We start from the raw sequence: 25874 nt of genomic DNA, 5'->3' as shown, positions 1-25874 counted from the left end.
TAAACGTGACTTCCTGGGTTTTTTGATTTGCTGGTGGGTGGATCTGGACTGGGCATCCCGTCTGCACATCTGGCAGGGGCGCCTTCCAGATTTTCCTCATGACTCAGGATCAGTTTCTGACTGCTGGGCGGGGCAAAGACTCCTGAAGTTGCTGAGAGGCACCTCCCCCCGTGAGCAGAGCTTGGTACAGCCCGAATAGTTTTCAGGTTAAGAAAGCCAGAATCTTTGTTCAGCTGCACTGACTGAACAGACTTATTGGGGTTACCTGGCTAAGAGCAGCGGCGGCGGCGGCAGCAGCGGCAGCAAGGCTCCTGGGATAACTCAGGTGACTAGATAGAGAGGGATATTCATAAACTTATCTTAGAGTTTTATTTACTGAATAGCTTCGCCTCTAAGAGAGGTGAAGAAACTTCAACTTTATACTTAATCAAACTCCGCAGCTATAATTTTATGGTTTGCCTGGACTGAATGTGTGCAGAATTAATAGCAGTTTGGAAACTTAAATAGAATGGAATTTTGGGTTGGTTATTTTGGGGTGATTGCGGTTGTGTGGCAATGAAATTTTTCTGGGGATCTCTGGTCAGTCTTGTGTCTGTGTGTGCACGCTCGTGCATGTGTGTTTGCTTTCTGCTACCTGAAAAACCTAGTAAGTGGGGACAAATGTGCGAGGGTGGGGGTGTGAGGGGAAGAAAGTGACTGTCAGGGCTTCGTTTTAGCTTCTGCTGATCCACAGCTGTGGGTAAATTATTGAAATACAGGCAAAAGTTTGGAGCCACCCTGTGTGCAAAAAGCCTGGGAGCCCTGACCATGGGGTGCACAGCCTGTGCACTGTTGTACAAGAGAAGCGGCAGCTGAGACTGTCTGCACTCCCTGTCTGCACAGCCGGGAGCCCTCCTTGACCCGGTGACAGGTTGATCTTGGCTATTCCATCTTCAGCCCCTGGCCTGGTTTTGTTCCCCTCTGATTCTAGCTTTGGTTTAAACTTTGTTCGCAGTTGGGGTTTTGTCCCTCACCCCCACCCTGACGACCCTGTTCTAGGGGCTTAACCAGACCACTTGACCCGAGTGGGCTGTGGGGCTGGTGGCTGTTTCAGAAAAAGAAAACAGTGCATTGTAATTGAAACAATTGGTTCTAAGGGTGTGTTGAATCTGAGGATTCAACAAATTCTGCTGTCCTGACAGTCACTTCTGGCTTCAGAATAAAGCATCCTGGCTTGTATTAATGTTTTATTGAAATTCAACTAATGCCTCATTTGCTGATCTTTGTTGTAAAATTAAGGACACTTTATAGTCTGAAGGAACAAACAAAAAATTCTTTGGGGACTGCTAATTAACTCTCATTTCTCTAGCAGTTTGTGTGCGTGTGTGCACTCGTGCACGTGTGCGTGTGCGCGCGAGTGTGTGTGAATACTTTGGATTTGAATAGCATTCTTTTTTTGTCCTTAGAGTCCCTAGCAGTCTAGGGAAAAGCCTAAACACGTATGTGGCCAGGAATAGGTTAAAAAGTAGGCTTTCCATATCCTTGGGAGTTTTCAGTTTCTAAATTAAAAGCAGAAAAAGCCCCTTTGTGACCCCCAAATAGTATTTCTTTGATTAGCCTTGATTTGAAATCATCTCACCTTCTGACAGTTTGCGATTCAAAAATAAAACTGTTAAGTGCGTTCTTGTGAGAAGAGGACAATGGGAGTTTTCAAAAGCAATGTCTTGCTTGAGGTTGTGTGTTTGCGTGCTTCCCCCCACCCCACCTTCTTTTAAAAATTGTGGTGAAAAGAGTCCGATGTCCCAGTTTTAGTGCCGGCTCTGTCACTAACTACGTAACCTTGAGCAGGTCCCTTCACCTTACAGAGAAAAAAAGAAAAAGAAAAGTTGTGCTGAGTGTATCTAAGAGTTCTTCCAGCACAACATTCTATGAAAATCAGAATTAGATTTTTGAAAGGCTGTAAAATTAGACTTATAGGATGGGCTTATTCAGCCAAGAGGGTAAGTCTGCCAAACAGGAGAGGTGGAATAGGGAGCAGAAGAGAATGGCGGAGGGGCCATTTTATATTGTACTTTTAAATGTCGGTGTGTGTCTTATTTAAAGCATGTGATCAAATTTCCTCAGTTTCCACTAAGGACGGAAAAAAGATTTAACTTGCTAAAAATGAGCATTTCCTAATACTACTGCCCTATGTTAGCCTTACCCCTAACAATTAAAAAATTTTTTCATATACTTAATTTCCTTAGATCCTCCCAGTAACACCCTGAGGTGGTCAGGGCAGCCACCATATTCCCATTGTGCTTATGGGGAGACTGAGGAATAGACATATTTTGTACAGTAAATGGTGGCATTTGAGATTTGATATTGAATCTTCTGACTACCTGTGATCTCTTTATGATTTTGAATTGCTTTTTATTTTTTGATATAGTTCTTCAACAATGGAATTAAAGGAAATTGTGTGCTCTTCTCGTCTTTGAATTTCTTTGAACAGCATTTTATATATGGGCAGAGTAAGTGTGTACTATATAAACCAGTGGGCTGGATCAGAGGACCTTTATGGTCCCTTTCAGAACCCAGAATATCTAGCCAACAATTTCAATCTAAATAACCCTGGTAGATGTGTGGCCATATATGTGAGCTATGACTCTGCCTGTATAGATATGGAAAGCACTATTCTCTGTGTAACATGTGGATGCTGAATTTTTATTACTTCTTCCTATATAATCTCCATTTCTCTCACCACACCATCACCAGCTGTGGGGATAGAGGGTGCTTATTGCGGGCACCTACTTCATGCCAGGACAGAGGAAACTGAGAGTATTCAGTTTGTCTGCAAACTTTTCATTGCTTTTATCTCTGATTTTTGCCCCAAGAACAGAACAAGGAGGAAACTGGGGAATACAAGAAACTAGTCAAGGGACAATGTCCCCAGAACTATGCTGTCTTCCCCTCTCTCCCTCACTTCCTCTCCCACTTACCCAAATCCAAAGTGGTTTGTGAACCATACGAATGGATTTCCTTTCTTAGATTTTTTTTTTTTTAGAGCAAAATCTGGTTTCTACTCTAAGGTTGACCCATAGGTAAAGAAGCAAGAGATTTTGCTCTAAGAGTTTGCCTAGCTGCCCCAAGCTTTCCAGTCCAGTGAGTAGCAAAAGCTCCCTCTCCTAACCGCAGCCCTATATTCTACATGGCAGGCTCCTTCAACTTCCCTTGGCAATTTCTAACTTTCCACACTCTGGGCCTTACCCTGTCCCTTGCCTTGGTAGACACGGTCTTCCTCATAGTTTTTCTTTAGGCAGTGGGTCCAAATTCAGATAATACTGCCTAAGACCATTATTTCAGTGCTAAACCCCATGCTCTGCCTCACCCAACCACCCATGCCTCTAGCCCTCAGGCCACAGAGTCCCTCTTCTTGAATGCTCACATTCCCTTTGTTAGCTAGAGGCTCTCTTTGGTTTATACTCAAAGCCCTAGCTTTTATTTTGTCTGCTAACTTTCCTAATATGTGGTCTTTAACTTTAAGGCTCTCCCCTCCCTGTCACCATCGGGTGCAGTAGGACAGCAAGGAAGGAGTGCTCCCTTCTCCATAATCCTTCGCTCCCACTGGGCAAGTTGTTTGCGACAGACCCAACTTACAAATTTCTGGGTTTTCAAAAGTTTTCTGAAGGTTAACTAATGAACGCTTGGATGTAAAGGGTTCGGATTCTCCTATGATCATCAACCATGAAAATAAGGAAACTTTTCAATATCTACCATGGCAATAAATTCTAGGCGGAATGCCTCAAAGTTGGATATCATGTTTGCTTTGGAGAGTTTCCTCATTTGAACTAAAAAATCCTTTCTTTAAGAAGGCAGTGACCAGAAGAGGCAGTGTTGTGTGATAGAAAGCTCCACACCAACTCTGGCATTACACAGACCTGGGTTCGAGTCAGCTCTGCCCGTTTCTAGCTGCCACTTCTTTGAGATACAAAATGAAGGGCAGATTTCTGCAGATACTAAATGAAGGGCACAGGTAATATCTACTAAACATGGCTTCTTTAACGGCAACATGAACTAAAATGTAAAATGCACATTTCAAACAATAAGCTGCCATACAAACATTAATTCTCTTCATAAGACATTTATCTGTTCAACAGTGGTATGGAAACAACAAACGTTGTTCATCTCCTGAAAAATGATTGTGTGCCCAGCTCTGTGCCAGGCAATGAGAGGACTTCAGGGTATATCGTGCATTTATGGGGCACTTTCTACTTATTCAAAACTGATTTTACACTAGCCATCTCATTATGTACAGCCACGGTGTAATGAGGGCAAGGTAGATAACCTCACGCTCCTGATGAGAAAATTGAGGCACAAAGAGACCAAGGTTACATAGCAAATGGGACACAGTTCTCCTGTTAACTAGTCAGAAATGGGGGTCACATCTACTGTGCAAGTCTGATAGGACTTGGAACTACAATTGTACTCTAAGGAAAGTTCAGGTTCATAGCCTGCTATTCCTTATTTACTGTGTGTCCCCAAAATGTAGGCATCCCCACCCAAAAGGCATTCTATCCAGGTTTGACCTATTCATACCAGCTATACATTCTGCTTCTGAAAGAGTCTACTGGCATCATATTGGTTTTTAAAATCCAACCCAATTTTCTTTTCAGTTGATGTTGTTTCTGTCTGTAGACAGGTTCTCCTTATAACAGGGATTCCCTTTGCAGGCTCTTGCTTGCCTCTCCATTTGAGTGAGTAGCAAGGGAGACTTATGGGGGCAGACGGCTTTCCCAAGGACAGGAAATACCTATTTATCCATAATATTCAGGGACTCGGAGGTTCTGACAAACTAAATATTCTAATAGCTTCAGACTATTCCACATTTACAGTCTCCAGCCTCTGGTAATCCACCAAACCTTCTAGGGGAAGCTAGAGGCACAGTAGTGTTTTATAAGTTTGAGCACACATGAAAATTGGGGTCCATTTGTAGCAGGCTCCAAAAAGGAGCCTGGGCAAACATTCGTGTTGGCTCTCATACTGCTTAACTGAAAATTATTACTGATACCATCCATGCCTTCAAATACAATGATATACACCTTAATATTTAAAACATGTGAACAGACTTAAATCTGATGACGGAAGGTACTTGGGTATTTTGCAGTGCTCCACAGCCCTCAATTTGAAAAGCAATTGTCAAAAAATAAGGCTATGGAAAAAATGTGGTTATTTTCAGCTTCTTATTCCTTGGAATTCGGAGAAAGGGTAAGTTCATTGTACATATATTGCAAATAACATTGCAAAAAAATTAAATTAATTTTTTATTTAAAATTTTTATTTATTATTATCATATTAATTCTTACAAATCGTGATATTTCTTTATGCCCTTTGCCCGACCTATCACTCCCCAAACCTCCTCCCTCCTTCTCACCTCACCTCTGTCAAGGAATGAAGGAAAGAAAGAAAAGGCTAAAACAATAAGTTGAACTTTCAGAAGGAGAGAATAAATTAAAAATTTTTATGGTTTTTAAGTGGCGAGAATTCCTTACCAGTGAGGCATTTCAATGTGATACTAAAAGGACATGAAATGAGCTAATATAGAGGTATGATTAATATTACACTTTTTATAAAATAGTGACTGCCTCAAAGATATGCCACACAGGTACTCTTTAAAGTGCTAATGTAACCAATTTTTTTTTTTTGCTTTTTTTCCTGCTAATTTCATCTGTTTTTTAGCATACACTCTGAACCTTAGTCAGTTTTTTTGTTTCAACCCTCCCGTGATAATAGAGTATAGACAGTTATCCATGCAATACATATTTTGAAATAGTTGATGCCATGTAAATTTCACAGCCCTCTTCTTATTTAGTACTGAATGTCAAGAGAGGATCATTAAAGTCATTACAAATCTATCTTTGTGAATCAAGCAAAGATATCGAAAACCCTATTATCATCCCAAAGCTATTTAAAATCAAATTTGTCTTTCAAATTACCTTCATAAGAAACAGTTGTTAAGGGCGTTTGAGTGAGCGGCACTCTGATAGACTTTGCCAGAAGAACCACTATATTAATTCATTAATTGTGTTTCACCACGTAAGGGTTTTTTTTTTTTGTTTGTTTGTTTGTTTTGTTTTTTTTTAAGGAAAAGAAAGCAACAGTGTATTGCCATAGGATAAGAATCTATAGTCTACCAAGTTAGTATAATTGAATTTTGGAGTCAGCCTTTTATCACAGGCAAATAATTGTACATTAGACTTTGAAGAAGAAAGACTGTACAATCTTTCTATCTTTCCTTGTCTTTGGAGGTCATCTGCGGTCTGCGGAGCTCTGTTTCTTGCAGTAGCCTAGCTGCCCAGTAATAAAAAAATGCAAAGCTCTTTAAATGATAAAAAGGAAGGAATTATGTAAAAGGACTTGTTAGAATTGAAAGAGGGATGCTTCACCCCTACTGCACAAAGTGTATGGCTCTCCAGGGCACCAACTTAAAGCGATTTTTCCCTTTATTTTCAAATTTAGAATTGTACTTTGCTTTAAACTGCTCCCTGCCAGTGTAAATGGAAGATCGCCCTTTAAATTATAATGACCCAGATTTAACTAGCAATCTTCATGTTTATTTCCTATTTTTCCAATGAGATTGTGAAGGCCCATATTGCCCCATTTGGCAGATAAAGAAACTGAGCACCCCAAATAATTAGGTACCTTACCCAAGGCCCCATACTGTTAGTTGCAGAGCCTGAATTCTTTCCGTGAAAATGGTGACTTTTTCCTTAAAGCCAAATTCGACCTACCTCTGGGGAGAAGTCACTGGGATGACTGCTGTTTGTCTGCCTAATCTCAGGTAATCCTTGAATGACCTGAGAACTTCTTCCTCAAAAGACAACAATTTTTCTCATTCTAGGCATAGTTCGTCACTATGGGTCCTCCTCTTAAGCTCTTCAAAAACCAGAAGTACCAGGAACTGAAGCAGGAATGCATCAAAGATAGCAGACTTTTCTGTGACCCAACCTTTCTCCCTGAGAATGATTCTCTTTTCTACAACCGACTGCTTCCAGGGAAGGTGATTTGGAAACGTCCCCAGGTAACTTTCTGTTTTCCACTTTGTCTCTTTCTTGACCCCCTTCATCATAGCTCTACGTGACCCACAACTTCACATACACAGCCTACTGTGTAGACGAATTTAGGAGTCAACTAACTTCCTTCCTTCCTTTCTTCCTTTGTTTCTTTCTACAGTTTTATTGAGGTATAATTGACAAATACAAATTGTATATATTTTTGCTGTACAACGTGATGTATACATTGTGAAATGATTACCACAATCAAGCTAATTAGCTTATCCATCACCTCACATAAAGACTTTATTTTTTTATTTTTATTTATTTTATATTTTTATTTGTTAAGAATATTCATGAGATACAAAGCTAATTGTCACCCCTCATGCCGAGACAACTTTAAAATGGGAAGTTTCATGGATCTGCGCTCCTGGCTCTAGCTTGAGAAGTCCAGAATAATGTTCAAATTTTGTTGGATGTAGTAATTTAAAAAGAACAACAACAAAAAGGAGATATATCATGCTTATTTTCTTTTGGTAGTTCATTTGAGTAAATAGGGCAACTCAAAAAATAACTCTACTCTTGTCTCTTTACTGAATTACCTAGCATAGCAACTTAAAGATAAACTCAGACCAATCGGGGGGAAAACTCTTTATACAATAAACACAAATGAAATGAACTGTATGGGGAGGAGATAGATCTTGCATTGGTGGAGAAAGGCTTCTTTGCTGCTCTTTGGATACCATCACTTGTATCGTCCCACAATTGGCCAAGTGGCATCCAAGTAGAATTGCAGCTTTTTCTCCAGCTGTTAATAGTAACTTTTAATGGTTGTTATGGTTCTCTGAGGAACATCTGTATGTCGTGTCTCTAAAACAAGTCTCAGGACCCCTTCACAAGTGGGAACTGAATATGTAAAACAATAGGATAATGCAGACTGGGGAATAAATAGCGGCCTGGTCATATCTACAGGGTATAACTGGATAGAAGGATATTCTACCTGGGCTCCTTGTCAAGGTAGGTGACCGGGTGTATAGGCCACAGAGGACTGTTATGAAATGCAAGTTCTTGGGCCTTTACCATATCCTGAATGAGGTACCTTTCTGTACACTGGTATGAAACCACCTCAGTTACCAAATCAAAGTTTGCCTTCTTCAATGAGCAAGCTATCACTTTTCCATTGCAATTTCTACAGCTAAACTCCTAAACGGAGTTCCAAGAGCTACTTCAGTTTATTCAGGTTGCCACCAGGTGGTGCCAAGATACACTGGTTACATCAAGATTCTTGTTTTCAACACAACTCAAAGGACATACCTTAGTTTTTGCCTGTAAAGAATGACAGCCATGGGAAGTATGAGACATGGAGTTCTCTCCATCAGAAGGAAGATTGCATTTCACCTGCCTTTCTGTGCCTCTAGTTGTTGACATCCTTGCAAATCACTTTGCTGACCTGCAATAAAAATTTGGGAAACATGAACAGAATTCACTAACCACTAATTGGGTATGCAGAGAGGTAAGACTCTTTTTTTCTGTTTTTCTTTTGCAAAAATGCATGGAGAAAATAGGGACAGGCTGTCTGGGAGCCAGTCTTATGAATGGATGGTGATGAGGGGCATCACTCTTTTCTGATGCTCGATTATGAAGGAAAGGACATCAGTAAGGCAGAAGTAGCCAAGAAGGAAGCAGGAAATTGAGAGAGGTTTATTGGGTGGTTGTCTTTTCAAAATAGGACAAACTTAAACATATTTATAGGTGAAGGAGTAGACAGTAAAGAAGGAGAGGTTGAAAACACAGGAAAGAGAAGGAATGAATGATGGGGGTGAGGTCCTAGAGGAGGTGGGAGGAGATCTGGCAGGCAGCAAAATTGCAAGCCAACATGAAGCCATTCCCCAGATGTGAACCAAGCAGACAGTGCTTCCTGTACTGGCCTGTCTTTAGATACATCCTTTCTCCTGTATTTTGGCTCAGTACTTTGTCATTTGCCTTCATCATCTAAATTCTGTGGATTGAATCCTAGATGGATTAGCAGGGAAGGAAAAAAAAAGTAATAACCCTGACAATAGTCCACTTTGCCTGTGAGGCAAGTGATACCTCTTCTAGGGTGAGGGAATGTCGGAGAGAGGGTGAGCAACAGGGATGGGTGAAAAAAGGAATCAACATTTACGGCATGCCTGCTATGGGGCAGATACTGTGTTTGGAATTTTCTATTCATGATTTCATTTAATCTTTATTTACCATGGCTTAGCAAGGTAGGTATGTTAAAAATTACTTTGACTTAATTCTTTTTTTCCTGGTTTAAAATATAGCTAGCTTTTATACCCATTTGATTGATGAGGAAACTGGGTCTCCGAGAAAAGGTAAGGATTTGCTCAGGGTCAGACTGCTAAGAAGCTGGAATTTGAGTCCAAATTTGACTCCAAAGCCCACATGAGTATTTACTCTACCATGCTGTCATGTCAGGGAGACAGAGTGGTTTGTGTCTCCTCTTTTTACCAAAATAGGTAGCTCCCCTCCAGTCAGTTCTCACATTCCTCCTCCTTGTGTTGATGCTGTACTTCCATTAGTTGATCCATACTCTCCCTTTTGAGAACATAGTGTGAGTTTAGTCTTATTAAACCCAAAGGGAGAGTCACTCAAGAAACATTCACTGAGCACCTACTTTATGCCAGCCTCTGTGCAAGATACAGACACGGCTCCTGGTGAAATCTCAGGTAATCCTTGAATGACCTTAGTGGGGGAAATGGATATTGAGCTATCAAAGAGTTAAATAATAAGTTAATGACGGATATATAAAATGCTATTTTCAGGCATACAGACAGTAAATCATGTAAGATTTTCAAAGGAGGGGAGATCATCATAGATTGGAATGGTTGGGGAAGGGGCCTCTTGTGGGGAGTAGGAGAAAAAACAAGGTTCTGGACCACCATCTGAGCCTCCTCAAAAAGCTGTGGATTCCTTTCCAGCCAGAGTGGAGGCCAAGACTGTGGTCAAGAACGACGTCAAAGTTCTCTGGCCTCCCATCAGGAAAGCGGAGAGACAGCACTGGGCCTCTCTGAATTGGCTCAGAAAGACCAGATGGGTCGTTGCCCGCCCCCCCCTCACTGGCAGGGTTGAGAGCCTGGTTTGCAGGGAAACTTACAGACATCTTGTCCCTTGGCATGCCACATAGCCTCACACTCAACCAGGGCATTTTCTAAAGTCTCCAAAATGGAAGCAGCTTGATTAACCTGGTACTTTCTGTCTCTTTCCTCTCCCATGTTGAAAGCTCTGCCTTCATAAGCCTCCATACCTATAAACACCACTGATAGTTGAACAAACTGACTCCAGTCAGCCCCCACAATCCTGCGGCAGGACTGAGTTCCCCTCTTTCCCATTTGCCACTTCCTTGCTGTGTTTTAAGGAGCTTCTTTAGATAGACAGGGATTATGAAATTGTTATGCAATTGTTCAATGCCAGATGATCTGCCCATACTTTCCAAAGGACAATTCTCCTCAACTCCTCCAGTGAATGGTCCAGTGGCCCCAGCTCTTGTCCTAGCTTTCTGGGTACACAGGTGTATTGCCTGAGACCATGTGCTCCTGGATTTTCCTGTCCTCCAGGAGCCTCAACATATAAAGTCTTGATGAATTATAAGAGCTGAGATATACTGAGTTACAGTGTGATCATAAGACTGCAGGTAGGATTTCTAGGCTGAAATCTGCCTGCCAAATTTCTACAGAAAATCTCTTCTCTAGCTCCCTCCAGCTACTCTCCCCTCCTACCCCCTCTGGCTTTTTTCCTGACTGACTCATATCCACCTACAATAGTCAGACACATCTAATCCCTGACTAAAATGGAGCAAGGCCTCACGGGAATCTGCACAGCCAGCTGTGGGGGAAGAAAGGGCACCTGCACAGGATCTTCTGTCAGCTCTCCTAAGTGAGCCTCTACTACCATTGCCCTTGCCCAGTCTTTCTCTGGGGAATATCCTTACCCGGAGCCTTTTCACCACGTTGTCTGGGTGGGATGGGAGGGTGATCAGGGTCTGGAATAAAACGTTGGTAGTAGGGATGGAAGGGAATGGCTGATGAGGGGAGACATTAGAAGCAGAATATACACGCTTGAGTGAATGGTAAAGGGAGAAACTCTTTTCTCTTTGTGCTAATACAAATTTTCAACTAACAACCAAATGTGACACCTCTGTACGGTAGTTTTGGCCTGGATTGTTCGTGAATTTCCTTTTCTTCCCAGAGACCATGTCCCCCCACCCGAACAGTCCTAAGTGTTTTCCACTGTTTATACAATTGAAGAGAGTTGAATAGGTCCACACTCTTTCTCTTCCACTGTTCTGTTTATTTTAAATTCTGCATTTCAAAAACTTGCACAGCTTTTTAGAATCACAATTTATATACCACAAAATCACCTATTTGAAGTGTGCAATGCAATTGTTTTAGTAAATTTACAGAGTTATGCAAACATTAGCACAATTGAGTTTTAGGAGAGGTGCATCACCCCAATAAGAACTTTTGTGCGCATTGGCAGTGAGTAATCCTTCTACCTCATCCACCCCCTGCCACAGGTAACAAATAATGTACTTTAAGTTTCTATCCAGATTTGCCTATTCTGGATATTTCACTTAGAATGGAATCATCAAAGTAACTGGCTTCTTTTGCTTAGCATGATGTTTTCAAGGGTCATTCATGTGCACCATGTATCAGTTTGTTCCTTCTTACAGTTGAACAGTATTCCATTGCATAGATATATAAATTCTTCCCAGTAAAGCAGTTCTGGATCTGTACCTGCGGTCTCCTAGCAGAAGTTTGAAGGTTCAAGTAAGAAAATAATTATGTAGTGGCTTGGTTGTCTAGGTCAGAAGTTGGGCTTAAGATCTTATTCCCAGGCTCCATACTGAATTTTCCTTGAAAGGGTTAGGAAGGAAGAAAATGTTTTACTGATAAGATCTTCATGCAGAATTAAAACTCCCCAGTAGGTAAAGTGGACTCCTTGAGAAGCTGGTTACAACACTGGTCCCTGAGCCCAGGTCCACCTATAAATGCTCCATCTGGAAATGGTTTGGTTTTCTAAGGATAATATCATGGCTACTTGAACTACCTCACAAAGCCTTCAAGCCCTGAATGGCAGTTCTGTGCAAATTAGCCCCTGAACCTTCTGAGACTACTTAGACCCTGGACTGAGTGACAATGTACCTACTGCAGGGCTGGCCTCACTTGTAAGTGTTTATGCTCCTACCCCCAACCCCATCCCCCAGTACTGCTAGATTGCACGTAGCACTTCTATAAGTGCTTCCACTCTTCTGGCTGCCGGTTTTCTGGGCAGCCTTTCATTTTACTGTGGTTCCTGAGGTTTACCCTAGACCTCAATGTTTATTGTCAGCAAATTTCACCTGTGAAAAAAAAAGTGCTAAAGATTTGGATGTGGTAGGTACAAAGGGTGCCGCATAGGGCTATAGGCCTTGTAATTGTATGTCCCCTTCTCTGCAGAGATCTCTTGGAAGGAGGATGAGGTGAGGACAGTGAGAAGTCCCTCAGCACACAGCTAAGAGAACATACTTCCTAGAGAAGCTGCTTTGCTTACAGAAGGTTTTGGCTCGGGGGTGGGGTCGTGCAGGGATCATTCCAGCTTTACTCTCGGTGCTCAACTTCTGAGCTGTGTGTGTTTCCCCCTAAGAAAAATTATTTTGCCTTGACAAACAGCCCAGTTCAAGGATCACTTCAACTGTGCCAACACAGCTGGGAGCCATTAGGGGCTCAGCATCTCCCCCTGCTTCCAAGCCACCCAAATATTGTGAATATGTGAGCTGTGACCTCTTCCCCAACTCTACTCCTACCACTCCAGCACAGCTCAGGCTGAAATGTCCCATCTGTACTCTGCATCTCAGCTTTGAGTTACAGAAAAATTTCTCCAGCCTTACTTCCTTAACCACAACAGGAAGATATCCAGTGTGTTCAAAACTAGGGGAAAAGTCAATAAACAGCCATTTTATTGTTTTCAAATTTGCCATTAAAAAATCCATTTGGCCGTTAGATTTACATTGGCTCATTATTCTTTATCCTTTCTAACTCCTTGGTTGCTTTCTAGTCTTTTAATGTCCCACTTCCTTTAAGAGGTGGAAGAAATAGATTAAAAAAGATTTGTCTCCCATGTTTCACATCATGGTGTTTACATATAACAAGAGATTGATTCATATTTAGTGGATCGAATTGAGGAGATTAATGCCTTTTATTGACATTTAGCCTGGAATCAAAAGCTAAGAGATAATTTAAGTAAGTCTTACCCCCAAATGGAGAGTTTTTAGGTGAGTATTAAATAAAGAGACATAAAACACTGGAAGAGATGACTGAAAGAGGTGGCATCTCTGTCCTTGGGGAGCTGCACAATATTACCCTTTATGGGGTAGCCATTCATAAGCCTAAAGGCAAAAGGATGGACGGCTGAGGTCTTGAGGTTTCTTCTCTAACTACATGTAGTTCTGAAGAATCAAAAACGTTAGGCCTTGGTCTTCTACTAAGTAGCTTGATGACCACTGATCCTCTTTCCTCATCTGTAAAACAAACAGCCTGACTAGATCGTCTTCAAAATTCTTTCCAGTCTTGACATTCTATAACTTTTAACTTATCGTGTTTTAAAATCCATTATTAAATAGCCATCATGTATGAAGACTGGTGAAGTAAAACTAGGGAATGGGCTAGTTTATAAGTGAAAATGGAAAATGAGGGTTTTTTGGCTTAAATTTTTATTCTCCCATTGTTGCACATAGCTATAAATATGTGTTATACATACATACATACATGTACATGCATAAACACACATGTGATATATGACAACCACATCCAGTTTAGTCCTACAGGAGAATAATTACCCAGTTCCTCAATTTGAATTCTGTTTATATGTCTTTTTGCTCATTTTATGTCTTGAATAGAAGTTGGCATGCCAAATGTATTGGCTGAGCCTTGATCCCTGCTGTAAAATGAAGTCTTGTGGAAATTTAAGACACTGTAATGTAACTCCAACCACTAATAACTCTACATAAAACCAGAAAATAATTGGCCTTACTAATTTAAAAACACACTTTTTTATAAATCAGTATTCTCTTTATTGTTTTTCCATGCTAAGAAACTATGATATGTATCACCTAGGTCCAAGAAATCATTGTATAACTTTACATCTTGCTCCAAATAAAATGATAACACCTGATCTAGGAAGGAAAAACTGTCCTCAGTTTCATCTTAGAAAAGGCAACGAAAATATGAGAAAAGAAAATACCGGGGTCTAACTCACCCAATGCACTTATTCTATGTTCAATAAGTAAAAAGAATGGGCAGTTCACAACCCATAAAAATAATTTATTAAAATCGAAGTGTTATCCTAAGACAAAAAGTAGTGATGAGACACCAGACATGCATCCAAAAAAAAAAGACGGGAAAATCCGAAGCTGACAACCCATCTAACCATCTCCTTTTGGCAGAGGGATGCCCAATTAATCTTCAGTTTGGACTTGTCCCTGCCCGGAATGCCTATTTCTTTCCAGTGTTATTTTGGCTTTTAAAGAATATATGGAATGCTTCATTCTGTAGACCAGACCCTTCATCAAGGAGAATTATGTCCATTATAAAAAAGAGGTTTGAGGACCAGAAAAATATAGCTGTCTCGATTTAATAATTTTTTAAAGGATATATGTCTAGATTTTCTTTCCATCTGAGACTAGGATTTATTTCTGCTGGGTAAGCAGAATGTCAAGGTAACGGCAAACGGCCTTCTCCACGAAGCTTTCTCCATCTACTCAAGATTTCATTGGTATTTCCTGCCTTTGAACTCTGCAAGTTCTGATACTCTGAGTCACACAATCATGTCTTCGATTATATGGTGTCATGTATACTGCTATGCCTTTGCCTGTGCCTGTCTCTCTACCTGCTATACCTCCATACTCCTTCCTTATATAACTGCTGAACTCTAGTCAACTCAAACATTACTGGGGAACCTATTCTATTACCGGGGGGATCCTTGGGGATCCTTCCTCTAGGCACTGATTGTACTTTGAAAATGCCTCCACTGTTTCCTTATCACACTGTGTTGTAATTGTATTATTTGTGTCTCATTTTCCTACTCATAGCAGGAATGGTGCAGCTTATGATATGTTGAGGGAAGACACACACATATACCCCAAACAAATATTATCCCCACTCTTCACCCAGATCCCCCCAAACATCCACTGTGGGAAGAGCATCTGTTGAAGTGTTCCTGTGAATGGTCTATTACCACCTGCTATTAATGCTGCTGTCATCTATATTCGTCCAAAGATGTGGATAAATCTGGTTGCTACGGAGACCCCTGTTGCCTTTACTTTATGTTAGAAAATGGTTTCCTATGAGATCTCCTAACTCATTTTCCTAGAGACAGAAATGCATTAATGTTCACCTCAATCAGACCTTGTTTCTTAAAAGCAATTCACCCTTCCAGGCACAGGTGCTTCAGAAAATCTCATCATGACAAAATAGAATCAGAATTTGACATGTTAATCCCTAGTTCTCCTCTTTCAAAATTCACTGCTGGGGTGAAAACACTTCCAAACCCCAATGATAGCTATATCTAAGGGTCCTCTACCAGCACATGTCGTCCTATCTCATTGCATCCCCTCCTTCCATTTTGCCTGCCACTTCTGCACATGACCTTTTTCCTGTGGTTAGATGATCGACTGCTTTGTGTTTTTCCTCACAATCCACTCAACCTTCTCTTTATCCCATTTATGGAAATCCTAGTCATCTTTCAACCCTAATCCCATCTTCTCTGTGAAGGCTGTCCTGCCTAGCTGAGCTCATAGTGACTCTTGGAAAACTCTTCCCAGACTCTTAGATAACCAATTATTGCATCCACAGGACATCTGTGATGATCCCCGTCTGATCGTGGGCAACATCAGCAACCACCAGCTGATCCAGGGAAGACTGGGGCACAAGCCGATGGTCTCTGCATTTTCCTGTTTGGCTGTTAAGGAGTCTCACTGGACAAAGGTATTTTCCCTCCTGTGGGACCTCATTCAATTTCCACCTTCTTGTCTTATTTAATAACTTTAGGAAAAGTCAGCTCTAAACATTCTTAGATTGTTACATTGCCTGAAGGCAGAGGTATTAACTATGTGACTTCCCTCCATTTAATTATTTTTTTCCCACTTTCTTTTTTTCTTCCAAATTTTATTTTATTTTGTCATTATACAATGTGGTTGATTATTGTGGCCCATTACCGAAACCTCCCTCTCTCTTCCCTCTCCCCGCTCCCTCCCAACAATGTCCTTTCTGTTTGCTTGTCGTATCAACTTCAAGGAGTTGTAATTGTTGTGTCTTCCCCCCCATGTTTGTTTGCATGCTTATTTTTTATTTTTAGCTCCCACAAATAAGTGAGAACATGTGGTATTTTTCTTTCTGTGCCTGACTCGTTTCACTTAATATAATTTTCTCTAAGTCTTTCACTTAATATAATTCTCTCTAGGTCCATCCATTTTGTTGCAAATGGCAGTATTTCATTCGTTTTTATAGCTGAGAAGTATTCCATTGTGTAGATATACCACATTTTCCATATCCACTCATCTGATGATGGACATTTGGGCTGATTCAAATTCTTAGCTATTGTAAATAGTGCTGCAATGAACATTGCTATACCTTTGACTTGATGATTTCCATTCCTCTGGGATAGCTGGGTCATTTCATTATTAAGAATTTTCACAAACACAGAAAAGCTGAAAAAATTTTACATCGAACACCTGTATAACTATCTAGATTCTACCATAAACATTTTAGTCTACTTGCTTTGTCACATATACTAGTTGATCTATTATTGTCATTTGCGGTGCTTCAACTCAGTATCTCTGCATACTTGTGTTCTTTGTACCTACTGGGGTGTAAAGCCAGTAGGGGTCAGGAAGTCATAACACCTACATCAACAACAGAAAAGATGATGAGAAAGATGGAAATAGATCCTTGAAAAAGTTCTAATAAATTATTAATAGTACAAAAATTCCTTTGGTATTCAGGTAGAGTCCAAGGCAACAAAGTGTTAACTTGTTTTGGGACAGAGATAGAGCATTTTCCTCTAAAAATAATTTCAGAATATTAATGTGTAATTGTTATATAGAAAAGAGAATTTCCTAAACCTAATTTTATTCAAGGTGTGAATAAAATCTATATTCTATAAAATCTACATGAAATCTCTAGAACGGACATTTAAAAATAAATTATAGTAAGCCTTGTATTTTGATTGGTTTTGCTTTTTAAAATGCCTCCTGTGTGTAAACATGCAAACATGAATGCATAATCTCATTTCTCAGCATCTCGTTTGTAGATTATCTGTGGGAAATATTTAACCCATGACTGTCCAGCCACCTTGTGTATTTCTGTGTGCATTCAGCACAGGCATGGTAATATCCTTAACAAAACTGAAGTGGGGAAGCAGAAGTTGTTGACAAAATGCCCTACCTAGGAGTTTCCAATCTAGACCCAAACCAGGTGTGTTTGGTGTGCTCCCTGCTGTCATAAGGGTTTGCCAGGAGTTCACTGTAATCTCAATATCTGGATGTAGTCTGGCTAATAACACCTTACTAAATGTTCCAACCGTTCCAGACAATTCCCAACCATAAGGAACAGGAATGGGATCCTCGAAAACCAGATAAATATGCTGGGATATTTCACTTCCGTTTCTGGCATTTTGGAGAATGGATCGAGGTGGTGATTGATGACTTGCTGCCCACCATCAATGGAGACCTGGTCTTCTCCTTCTCCACCTCCATGAATGAGTTTTGGAATGCTCTACTGGAAAAGGCTTATGCAAAGTAAGGAGGGGGTTGACTAGTCTGTGGTCAGGGTACATAAGAAAAGGAAACCCAGACTTGTCCTTGGGAGCTCATTCTCTCCCAGCCCAGACCTGGAGTTTAAATTGGGTAGGATCTCAGTCAGATCCAAGGTATTGCTTTGGGCCTGGGACTGGACCTCAGAAATCCTAGGTGAGGGAGAAATCAGGTATCCTGGTTTCCATTTAAACTCTTACCCACTCCTATGTACCCTTTCCTGCTGCTAATCTGAAGATCACATGGCATTATCACCTCACTTTTTCCTTGTCTAATATCTACCTGTAGGAAGAAATTTTAGCATAAACTGTTCTTGATCAACATAACCTACACCTAGTAATCTCTGATGATAATCTCAAAATATCTCTCATTTCACGTCTAGAGAAAAGACAGCCAGGAAAGGCTGGGCAAGGACTGTTCTAATTCTTGGGAACATGACATCCTTGATCTGGGAACAAAGATAACCTTGCATATATTCCCCCAGGCTGCTAGGCTGTTATGAGGCTCTGGATGGTTTGACTATCACTGATATCATCGTGGACTTCACGGGCACATTGGCTGAAACTGTTGACATGCAAAAGGGAAGATACACTGAACTTGTTGAGGAGAAGTACAAGCTGTTTGGAGAACTGTACAAAACATTTACCAAAGGAGGTCTGATCTGCTGTTCCATTGAGGTTTGTATTCACCCAAAACAACCACTCTATGCTCACTCCCGGCAGAAGAGACTACAGAATTTAGTAGGGAACATTGCCCTTAACCTGGAGATCTGTGAAAAGCCGTTAATGGAACTTGGAAAGCTAACATATGCATTGTGCCCTAGTGCAGATGTTGAGGAACTTTAATTTTTTATTTTTTTGTACCAGTTATCCCATTGGGGGCTGATGCAGCATTTGAACTGGTATAAATAGCATGTGCTATGTTATTCCTCCTGTCTCTGCTCCTGAACGTTGAGGTTATAGCTCAAGGAATGAACCTGCCCCGCTTGATTTTACCACAGTTCATATCAATGTACTACAGTGTGTAGTTTGCATCTGAATTGCTTAAGTGAGTTGTAATATTACATTTTTCATTTCCTTTCCTTCACTTGCCTTTGTGTCAAATTGTGTCAGGATCAACTTTCCATCTGCATAGGGAGGACTAGCTTTAACCATACTGAGGTAACTAATCAAGGGAAATGGGCCCTTATTGTATCTTTTTTTGCTTTTAGTCTCCCAGTCAGGAGGAACAAGAAGTTGAAACTGATTGGGGTCTCCTGAAAGGGCACACCTACACCATGACTGATATTCGAAAGATTCGTCTTGGAGAGAGGCTTGTGGAAGTTTTCAGTGCTGAGAAGCTGTATATGGTTCGCCTGAGGAACCCCTTGGGAAGACAGGAATGGAGTGGCCCCTGGAGTGAAATGTGAGTGGCATTCTGCTTTCACTGCTGTATCTCCAAAGCACTGTAGTTCTCCCAAACCCATTCCTCCAGACTATTAGTGGGCTCTCAATGCTCAGTGGCACCTGTGGGCTCTCGTTAGGTATGAGGTCGACAACCCAGCCAGAGGTGAGATAAAGCAGGCCCGATCCTCATGCATTCTGTCCCTTTGGCACCCTGCTTACTACAAAAAGTCAATGGCAAACATAACAGCTTATTCTTTTATTCTTTATTTGTCTTTAGTTCTGAAGAGTGGCAGCAACTGACTGTAACAGATCGCAAGAACCTGGGGCTTGTTATGTCTGATGATGGAGAGTTTTGGTGAGACATTTTCTGCACTAAGGGAACGGGGGCTTCTGCATGGAACTACGGGGGAAGTATTGAGTACCATCTTCATTTCTTTCTTGCACTCCTTCCATTCAGGATGAGCCTGGAGGACTTTTGCCGTAACTTTCACAAATTGAGTGTCTGCCGCAATGTGAACAACCCTGTTTTTGGACGCAAGGAGCTGGAATCAGTGCTGGGATGCTGGACTGTGGATGATGATCCTCTGATGAATCGCTCAGGAGGCTGCTATAACAATCGTGATACCTTTCTGCAGAATCCCCAGGTTCGAGTCAATTAGTTTTCTTTGCCTCCAAGTTATCCTTTAGGAATCCAGGTCTCACCTTGGTCCTCTCTGGAGTATTTCCTTAGCATCAAATCTTCCATTTGCAGCTATTGTGTAATATTCATCAACTAGGATCCCTAAGGATTGGCTTGGATGCTTGTGAAACACAGCAGACTGTGTCTCTTTGCAGAGATGTACCTTGGCAACATTATCAAATCTGAGTCACATCCTCTGGCTACTTCTCTCCTGGCCATATTGCTTGGTATGCTCTTAGACAATCCCCGCTTCCTTGTGAGGATCCCACATTGGAGGGAGAGGATCTGCTCACAGATGCTGTCTCAATTCTTCCTCATTTCTCATTAGTGTCCAACTGTTCTCTTAGGTGCACATTTACTATATGTGTCCTCTTTCTCATGCAGGTGGCTCTTCTGAACCCATAACTATGCCTCCCTTTACTAAACCAGGTGATTTTTTTCTAGGATTTGAATCACTATGCTGTCAATGACTCCATCTCATCTATCTCCCATTAAAATGCTATTCCAGGTGATACATTAGGGGTCAAAATCTTTTACTTTGGAGGCACACTCCAAAATAAAAAATCAAAACATCCAAAGCCAGGATGCATAACAACCTGGATGGCTTTATCCCCAAATGTGCTGATGACCTAAACCCTAGGAGACAAGAATTCTGACTATATTGCTGCCTCACTGCCCACAGGTGTGTCTTTTCTTTACATGGACCTCATGGGCCAGGTATTTTGGAGGGTACCAGGGCTGGTGGGCTGATTTACCTAACTCATGCTTCTCTCCCACCCCTTCTATCTTGTTTCTAATGAAAAGAAAGCTCCTATTACTTCTCCCCACCCCCACGCTATTTTCAACCCTGGAGATGTTTTAAGTACTAGATACAAGTATCAGCTGGGGAAGTAGCTTCGCCACATGTATATGCACAAGTTAGACCTTTGGGAGCATCTTTTTGCAGAAAAAAACCCATTCTATTTCTTTTTCTAAAAGGAGGGAGGGAGAGAGGTATACAGAGAAACAAATAGACAAAGGCAGAGACAGAGACACAGGGAAAAATCTGATGCTTTTTAGTTTTACATTCCAATAGCACCATGATTCCCCAGATGATGTTTGGAAAGTCTTTGGCACAGGCCGGTAGCTTCCCTTAAGTGGTGATAGCAAAGCATCCATTTTCCAAGGAATTGAATCCAGCTCTTCCACAAGCCACATGTCTGGGCTGGCAATAGGAGGCTAGCTCAGGGCGATGCTGCAATGTCAGGTTGAGTCAGATAAGAATGCTTTCTGTATTTATGGATTCTGGAAGTTTTCTGTAGACAGCTTTTAAAAACAAGAGGACAATAATAATAATAATAGCAAAACGACAACTTACCAGGAACTTATTAAAACAAAGCCTTTTTGGCATCAAAGGCCTAAGAATTAGGTTGTCCTTCAACACATGCTGAATGCCATAGGGAGAAGCAAATGTTACAATCTACACTTAGCAAGTCAGTGAATTATCCACGGCTTCATTGTCTGGTCAATAGCAAAGCCCAGAAAATAACCTAAGGCTCTGCTTCCATGTAGTTTTCTTCCCTGAAATTGAAGCTGGTTTATCTGAAGTGGAAGTGCTAATTCAGCTCTTTGGTGGCCTCTTTCCTTTAGTACATCTTCACTGTGCCTGAGGATGGGCACAAGGTAATCATGTCACTGCAGCAGAAGGACCTGCGCACTTACCGCCGAATGGGAAGACCTGACAATTACATCATTGGCTTTGAGCTCTTCAAGGTAAGAATAGGCATTTGAAGCAGAGAGAATGAAGACAAGCAGCGTCAAAATTACGATGGTTTGGGGTTAGGGGAATTATGAAAGGCCCTGAGATAAAGAAGACACAGGACCTAGGATCTTCAACACAAAAACTATGATGGGAGCAGAATGGAATATTTTGTCCTATTTTATTTCCAGGTGGAGATGAACCGCAGATTCCGCCTTCACCACCTCTACATCCAGGAGCGTGCTGGGACTTCCACCTATATTGACACCCGCACGGTGTTTCTGAGCAAGTACCTGAAGAAGGGCAACTATGTGCTTGTCCCAACCATGTTCCAGCATGGCCGCACCAGCGAGTTTCTCCTGAGAATCTTCTCTGAAGTGCCTGTCCAGCTCAGGTTCGTGTCCTTGGCAAGCCCTCCAAATTCCTATTTTCTGCTTTGCCTCCAGTCCTAAGTCCCTTGACTTGTCTCCTGCTTTGCACACACTCGATGGGACAACTCATTCAAGTGAGACTTAACTATCTGAAATGATGGCGGTAGACATGTTTCCCACAGTGGAGCTATGAGAAATTTTCCAGTGGAGGTCTGAGCCTCAGCTCTGAGCTGTTACTTGAGGGGAACAGCCCTATGGCCTAAGCTTTTCCACTTACATTTTATCTTCTGTTCTCTGGCCGACTCTCTTCTCTTAAACAGCTGGTGCTCTTCACTGTTCCTCTATTATGTTCAGAGTGCTGGGTCGCCAAAGCTACCTTTTCACTCCAGTTCTGCCTACTCTGATCTTTATCTGCTAGTGCTTAAAGCAAGAGGAAAGAAAAACATACTCATAATATGTCAGCTATATCTGAGGAGGAATGGGCTAGGTCACCCAGCGTCTCATGGTTTTTAGCAACAATGTCTGCTTTGGCAGGCCTATCTCATCAAAGAATGTGCATCATCAGAGGATATATCTTTCTTTCGATGTTCTAGGGAACTGACTCTGGACATGCCCAAGATGTCCTGCTGGAACCTGGCTCGTGGCTACCCAAAGGTAGTTACTCAGATCACCGTTCACAGCGCCGAGGGCCTGGAGAAGAAGTATGCCAATGAAAGTAAGAACTGTGGGGGTGTCTGGGAAAGCAAAATTCAGTTTCATTCATTGCATACGTGGTAAGAAAAGATGGTCATATATCATTCTTTCTAATGGTATTTTCAGTTTAGAGAAGTCAGGATGGATGTCAGTCATGGCAGACTGGGATGTAAACTTCTTTGGGGCAAGGCTTACATAATGCTCACTTTTGTATTCCTGTATAAAATACAGGAAAGGACAGGGAAGTAGGAACAAAAGGGCTGAGTCCTAGGTAATTCTGGTGCTTGGGTTTTATGCTGAAAGCCCTAGAACTGACTTAGTGTGATAGCTTTTTGCCTATCTAGAAAGGGAACTTTAATTACTGCATTAAAGACAAATGTCACTTTGTTCCAGCTGTAAACCCATATTTGGTCATCAAGTGTGGAAAGGAGGAAGTCCGCTCCCCTGTCCAGAAGAATACTGTTCATGCCATTTTTGACACCCAGGCAATTTTCTACAGAAGGACCACTGACATTCCTATTATAATACAGGTAAGAATGTGAACAGGGGCCCCCAGGGTGGTTCACATTCTGTTTCAGATACTAAATTTTCCCAAGTGCCTTAGGATACAGAGCAAGGGTTATGCTGGGGCGGTTTGTTTGTTTGTTTTGTACTCAAAACCACCTCCCACCAAGAGTGGACACTGACTTCCTTATTAATCTTCATCCTAAATCTCCTCTTCTCCATTTATGTCATTGTGGGCAGAAGCCCACATGCTTATAATATACATGTTAACACATGTACTTTAAAATCCCATGAGGGAAAGCATATGCCAGTTCAGACGACCCTTCCAATGCTAGGTCAGGATGAACCACTGCAATCTGGCAGTTTTTCTGACTTAATACTTCTGACCAACTGCCTTTAGGTAACCATCCCACAGGTCAAGGATATCCTGAGCTCTGCTTTCTGGCTTTTCATCTATATTCTTTGAAATATCCTCCCTTCAGCCAAAGGGCTATCAGGGAAAGGACAGAGTGGTTCCTTGGTTTTAAGACAGACCTTTCCAAGCTCAGTATTAGTATGTGTAGATGTCACTGGGCAAAGGCCAGTCTCACAGAGGGTTGCTCATCTTCACTCTCTTGACTTGTTTCTTCAGGTCTGGAACAGCCGAAAATTCTGTGATCAGTTCTTGGGGCAGGTCATTCTGGATGCTGACCCCAGTGACTGCCGTGATGTGAAGTCTCTGTACCTGCGTAACAAGGGTGGTCCAACTGCCAAAGTTAAGCAAGGCCACATCAGCTTCAAGGTTATTTCCAGTGATGATCTCACTGAGCTCTAAATCTCCAGTCCAAGAGAATCCTGACAGAGCTTTCCATCCTTTTGTTTCCTGTCAGCGCCAGGTCTTAGCTAAGATTCACAATCTTTTGAAAGAAAGAAATTCACAATAATTAACTTTTCCTTTCTTCTGATAAGTTCCCCATACCTCCCGATCCAAGTAGCATCAGTAGCTACATAACATATATACCTCCAGCAGCTGGACAGGGGGAGGTGACAGTCCTATCTGGAGATCATAGGCATGTTTGCCAAGAAAAGATCTCTGGGGTTTCCGGGGGTGAGATTCAAGCAGGACAATAATAAGAACCTGGACACCCTACAGATGTCTTTGCTGTTTTCAGTTGCCCAACATATCTCCCCTGTAGGGCATGTTGAGGAAGGAGGAGGGGTGATCAAGGCCAAGCCGGTCTAGCCTGACATCCCCAGCTCCTGACTGAACACTACAGACTTCCCATCAGCATTCCACCCAGCAGCCAGAGCCGGCTTTAAGTTCCCAGCCCTTACTGCCAATATTGCCAACACCACCACCACCTCCGGAAAGTGTAGTCCTGCCCTAACCCAAGTCACCCCCCTAAAAGTAAGTTTTACCTTCATGTTGAGGAAGCTTCCTAGGTGCTTAATCAAGAACTGGAGTTCAATGAGGCCTAGACAATGGAAAAGGCCTGAGCTTCAGCTCAATGGAAGCCAGCTGTGTGCCACAAGAGGGAAAAGTGGACAAAGCTGCAGTGGGAGACAAAGCCTCGGTCCCCCACCCATCCACACACACCTACACTCACACACGCGCACATGGGCGCGCACGAACTACCGTTCAGGCAGTCAGTGGGCAAGAGGAAGGAAGAGTAAGTACCACACACACTGAAAGGATGAGAGAATACATCCAGGTGTAGCACAGCCAGTTTGGGGCCCCTGACTGCAATGTGAAACCTCTTGCTGCTGCTAGGTTTACAAACAAGCCTGTTGTCCTGTGCCTCCTAGTATCATTGGTACTGAAGACCACATCTGGGAGCTTGAGACTTCAGATCCCAGCCCAAGCTCCTCAGGCTTTTCCCTCAGTTGGGAAGCTTCACTCCCTGGGGGTGTTTGTTTGCCCTCTTGTTTTTCAGTACTTCTACAGAATTTTCTCTACAGTCAGTCATTATAAAATGTTCTTTCTGTCCATCTTCATCTATTAACATTCAACACCTCCTTCAAGGCCCAGCATTAATGCCACCTCCTCCATGAAGCCTTCCCTAATCCTACCCCCAAACCCCCACCTTCAACAATATTTCAATGCTTCTGCAATGAGGAAAAAGTAACATAGTTGTAGTACTTAGTCTAGTCCAGCACGCATTCATTTAAAAAAATTTTTTGTAGTATTTTTAGCTTGCTAGTTTCCTACCATGTTTTCTAGTCCATGTAACTTCTGTGATGCCTTCACCACACTGCCTTACATAAATAAAATCACAATAAAGTTCATATTCAATAAGTTGGCCAGTCTTGACTTGACTTGATGGTACAGGAGAGATGGCAAGGGTGGCCATCTGTTGGGACTTGTTTCAAAGCCACTGGAGGTGGGGGTGGGAGTACTTCATTAAACCTGAGCCCAGGTACAAGTCTGATGGATTCAGAGGCATTGGCTGTACTCTAATGGTGCAGTTCTTTGTCCAGGTGGTGGGGTGGTTGGGAGAATGAAGAGGGGCCCTCTTTTATTCTATATGTAAGGGCAGTTGGGGTTACTTGATTTTGAAACCCCTCTGGGATTGGACTTAAGGCCAAATGTACAGTGGCCAGATCTTTCTAGGGCAAACCTTCCAACAGAAGAAAACAGCAACTCCTCTCTGCCAACATCTCCTTTAAAGCCAAATAACTGTGAAGAT

The 25874-nt window shown here is 41.9% G+C and overlaps 1 protein-coding gene across 1 annotated transcript; it reads left to right on the top strand.

The window, feature by feature from the left end:
• Positions 1-209: 209 nt before the first annotated feature.
• CAPN6 (calpain 6) lies at positions 210-25483 on the top strand. The gene is made up of 13 exons (XM_008578056.1): positions 210-325; positions 6857-7036; positions 15881-16012; positions 17615-17823; positions 18323-18515; positions 19049-19242; positions 19501-19578; positions 19681-19867; positions 21532-21654; positions 21832-22034; positions 22605-22726; positions 23098-23234; positions 23840-25483. Exons 2-13 carry the CDS (start codon positions 6872-6874, stop codon positions 24020-24022), a joined length of 1926 nt encoding a protein of 641 aa, XP_008576278.1. The 5' UTR covers positions 210-325; positions 6857-6871; the 3' UTR covers positions 24023-25483.
• The last annotated feature ends 391 nt before the right edge of the window (positions 25484-25874 follow it).

Source organism: Galeopterus variegatus, unplaced genomic scaffold (assembly GCF_000696425.1).
Source record: "Galeopterus variegatus unplaced genomic scaffold, G_variegatus-3.0.2 Scaffold1625, whole genome shotgun sequence".
Classification (NCBI taxonomy): domain Eukaryota; kingdom Metazoa; phylum Chordata; class Mammalia; order Dermoptera; family Cynocephalidae; genus Galeopterus; species Galeopterus variegatus.
The sequence above is the reverse complement of the archived record's forward strand: the minus strand, read 5'-3'. Positions and strand labels throughout refer to the sequence as shown.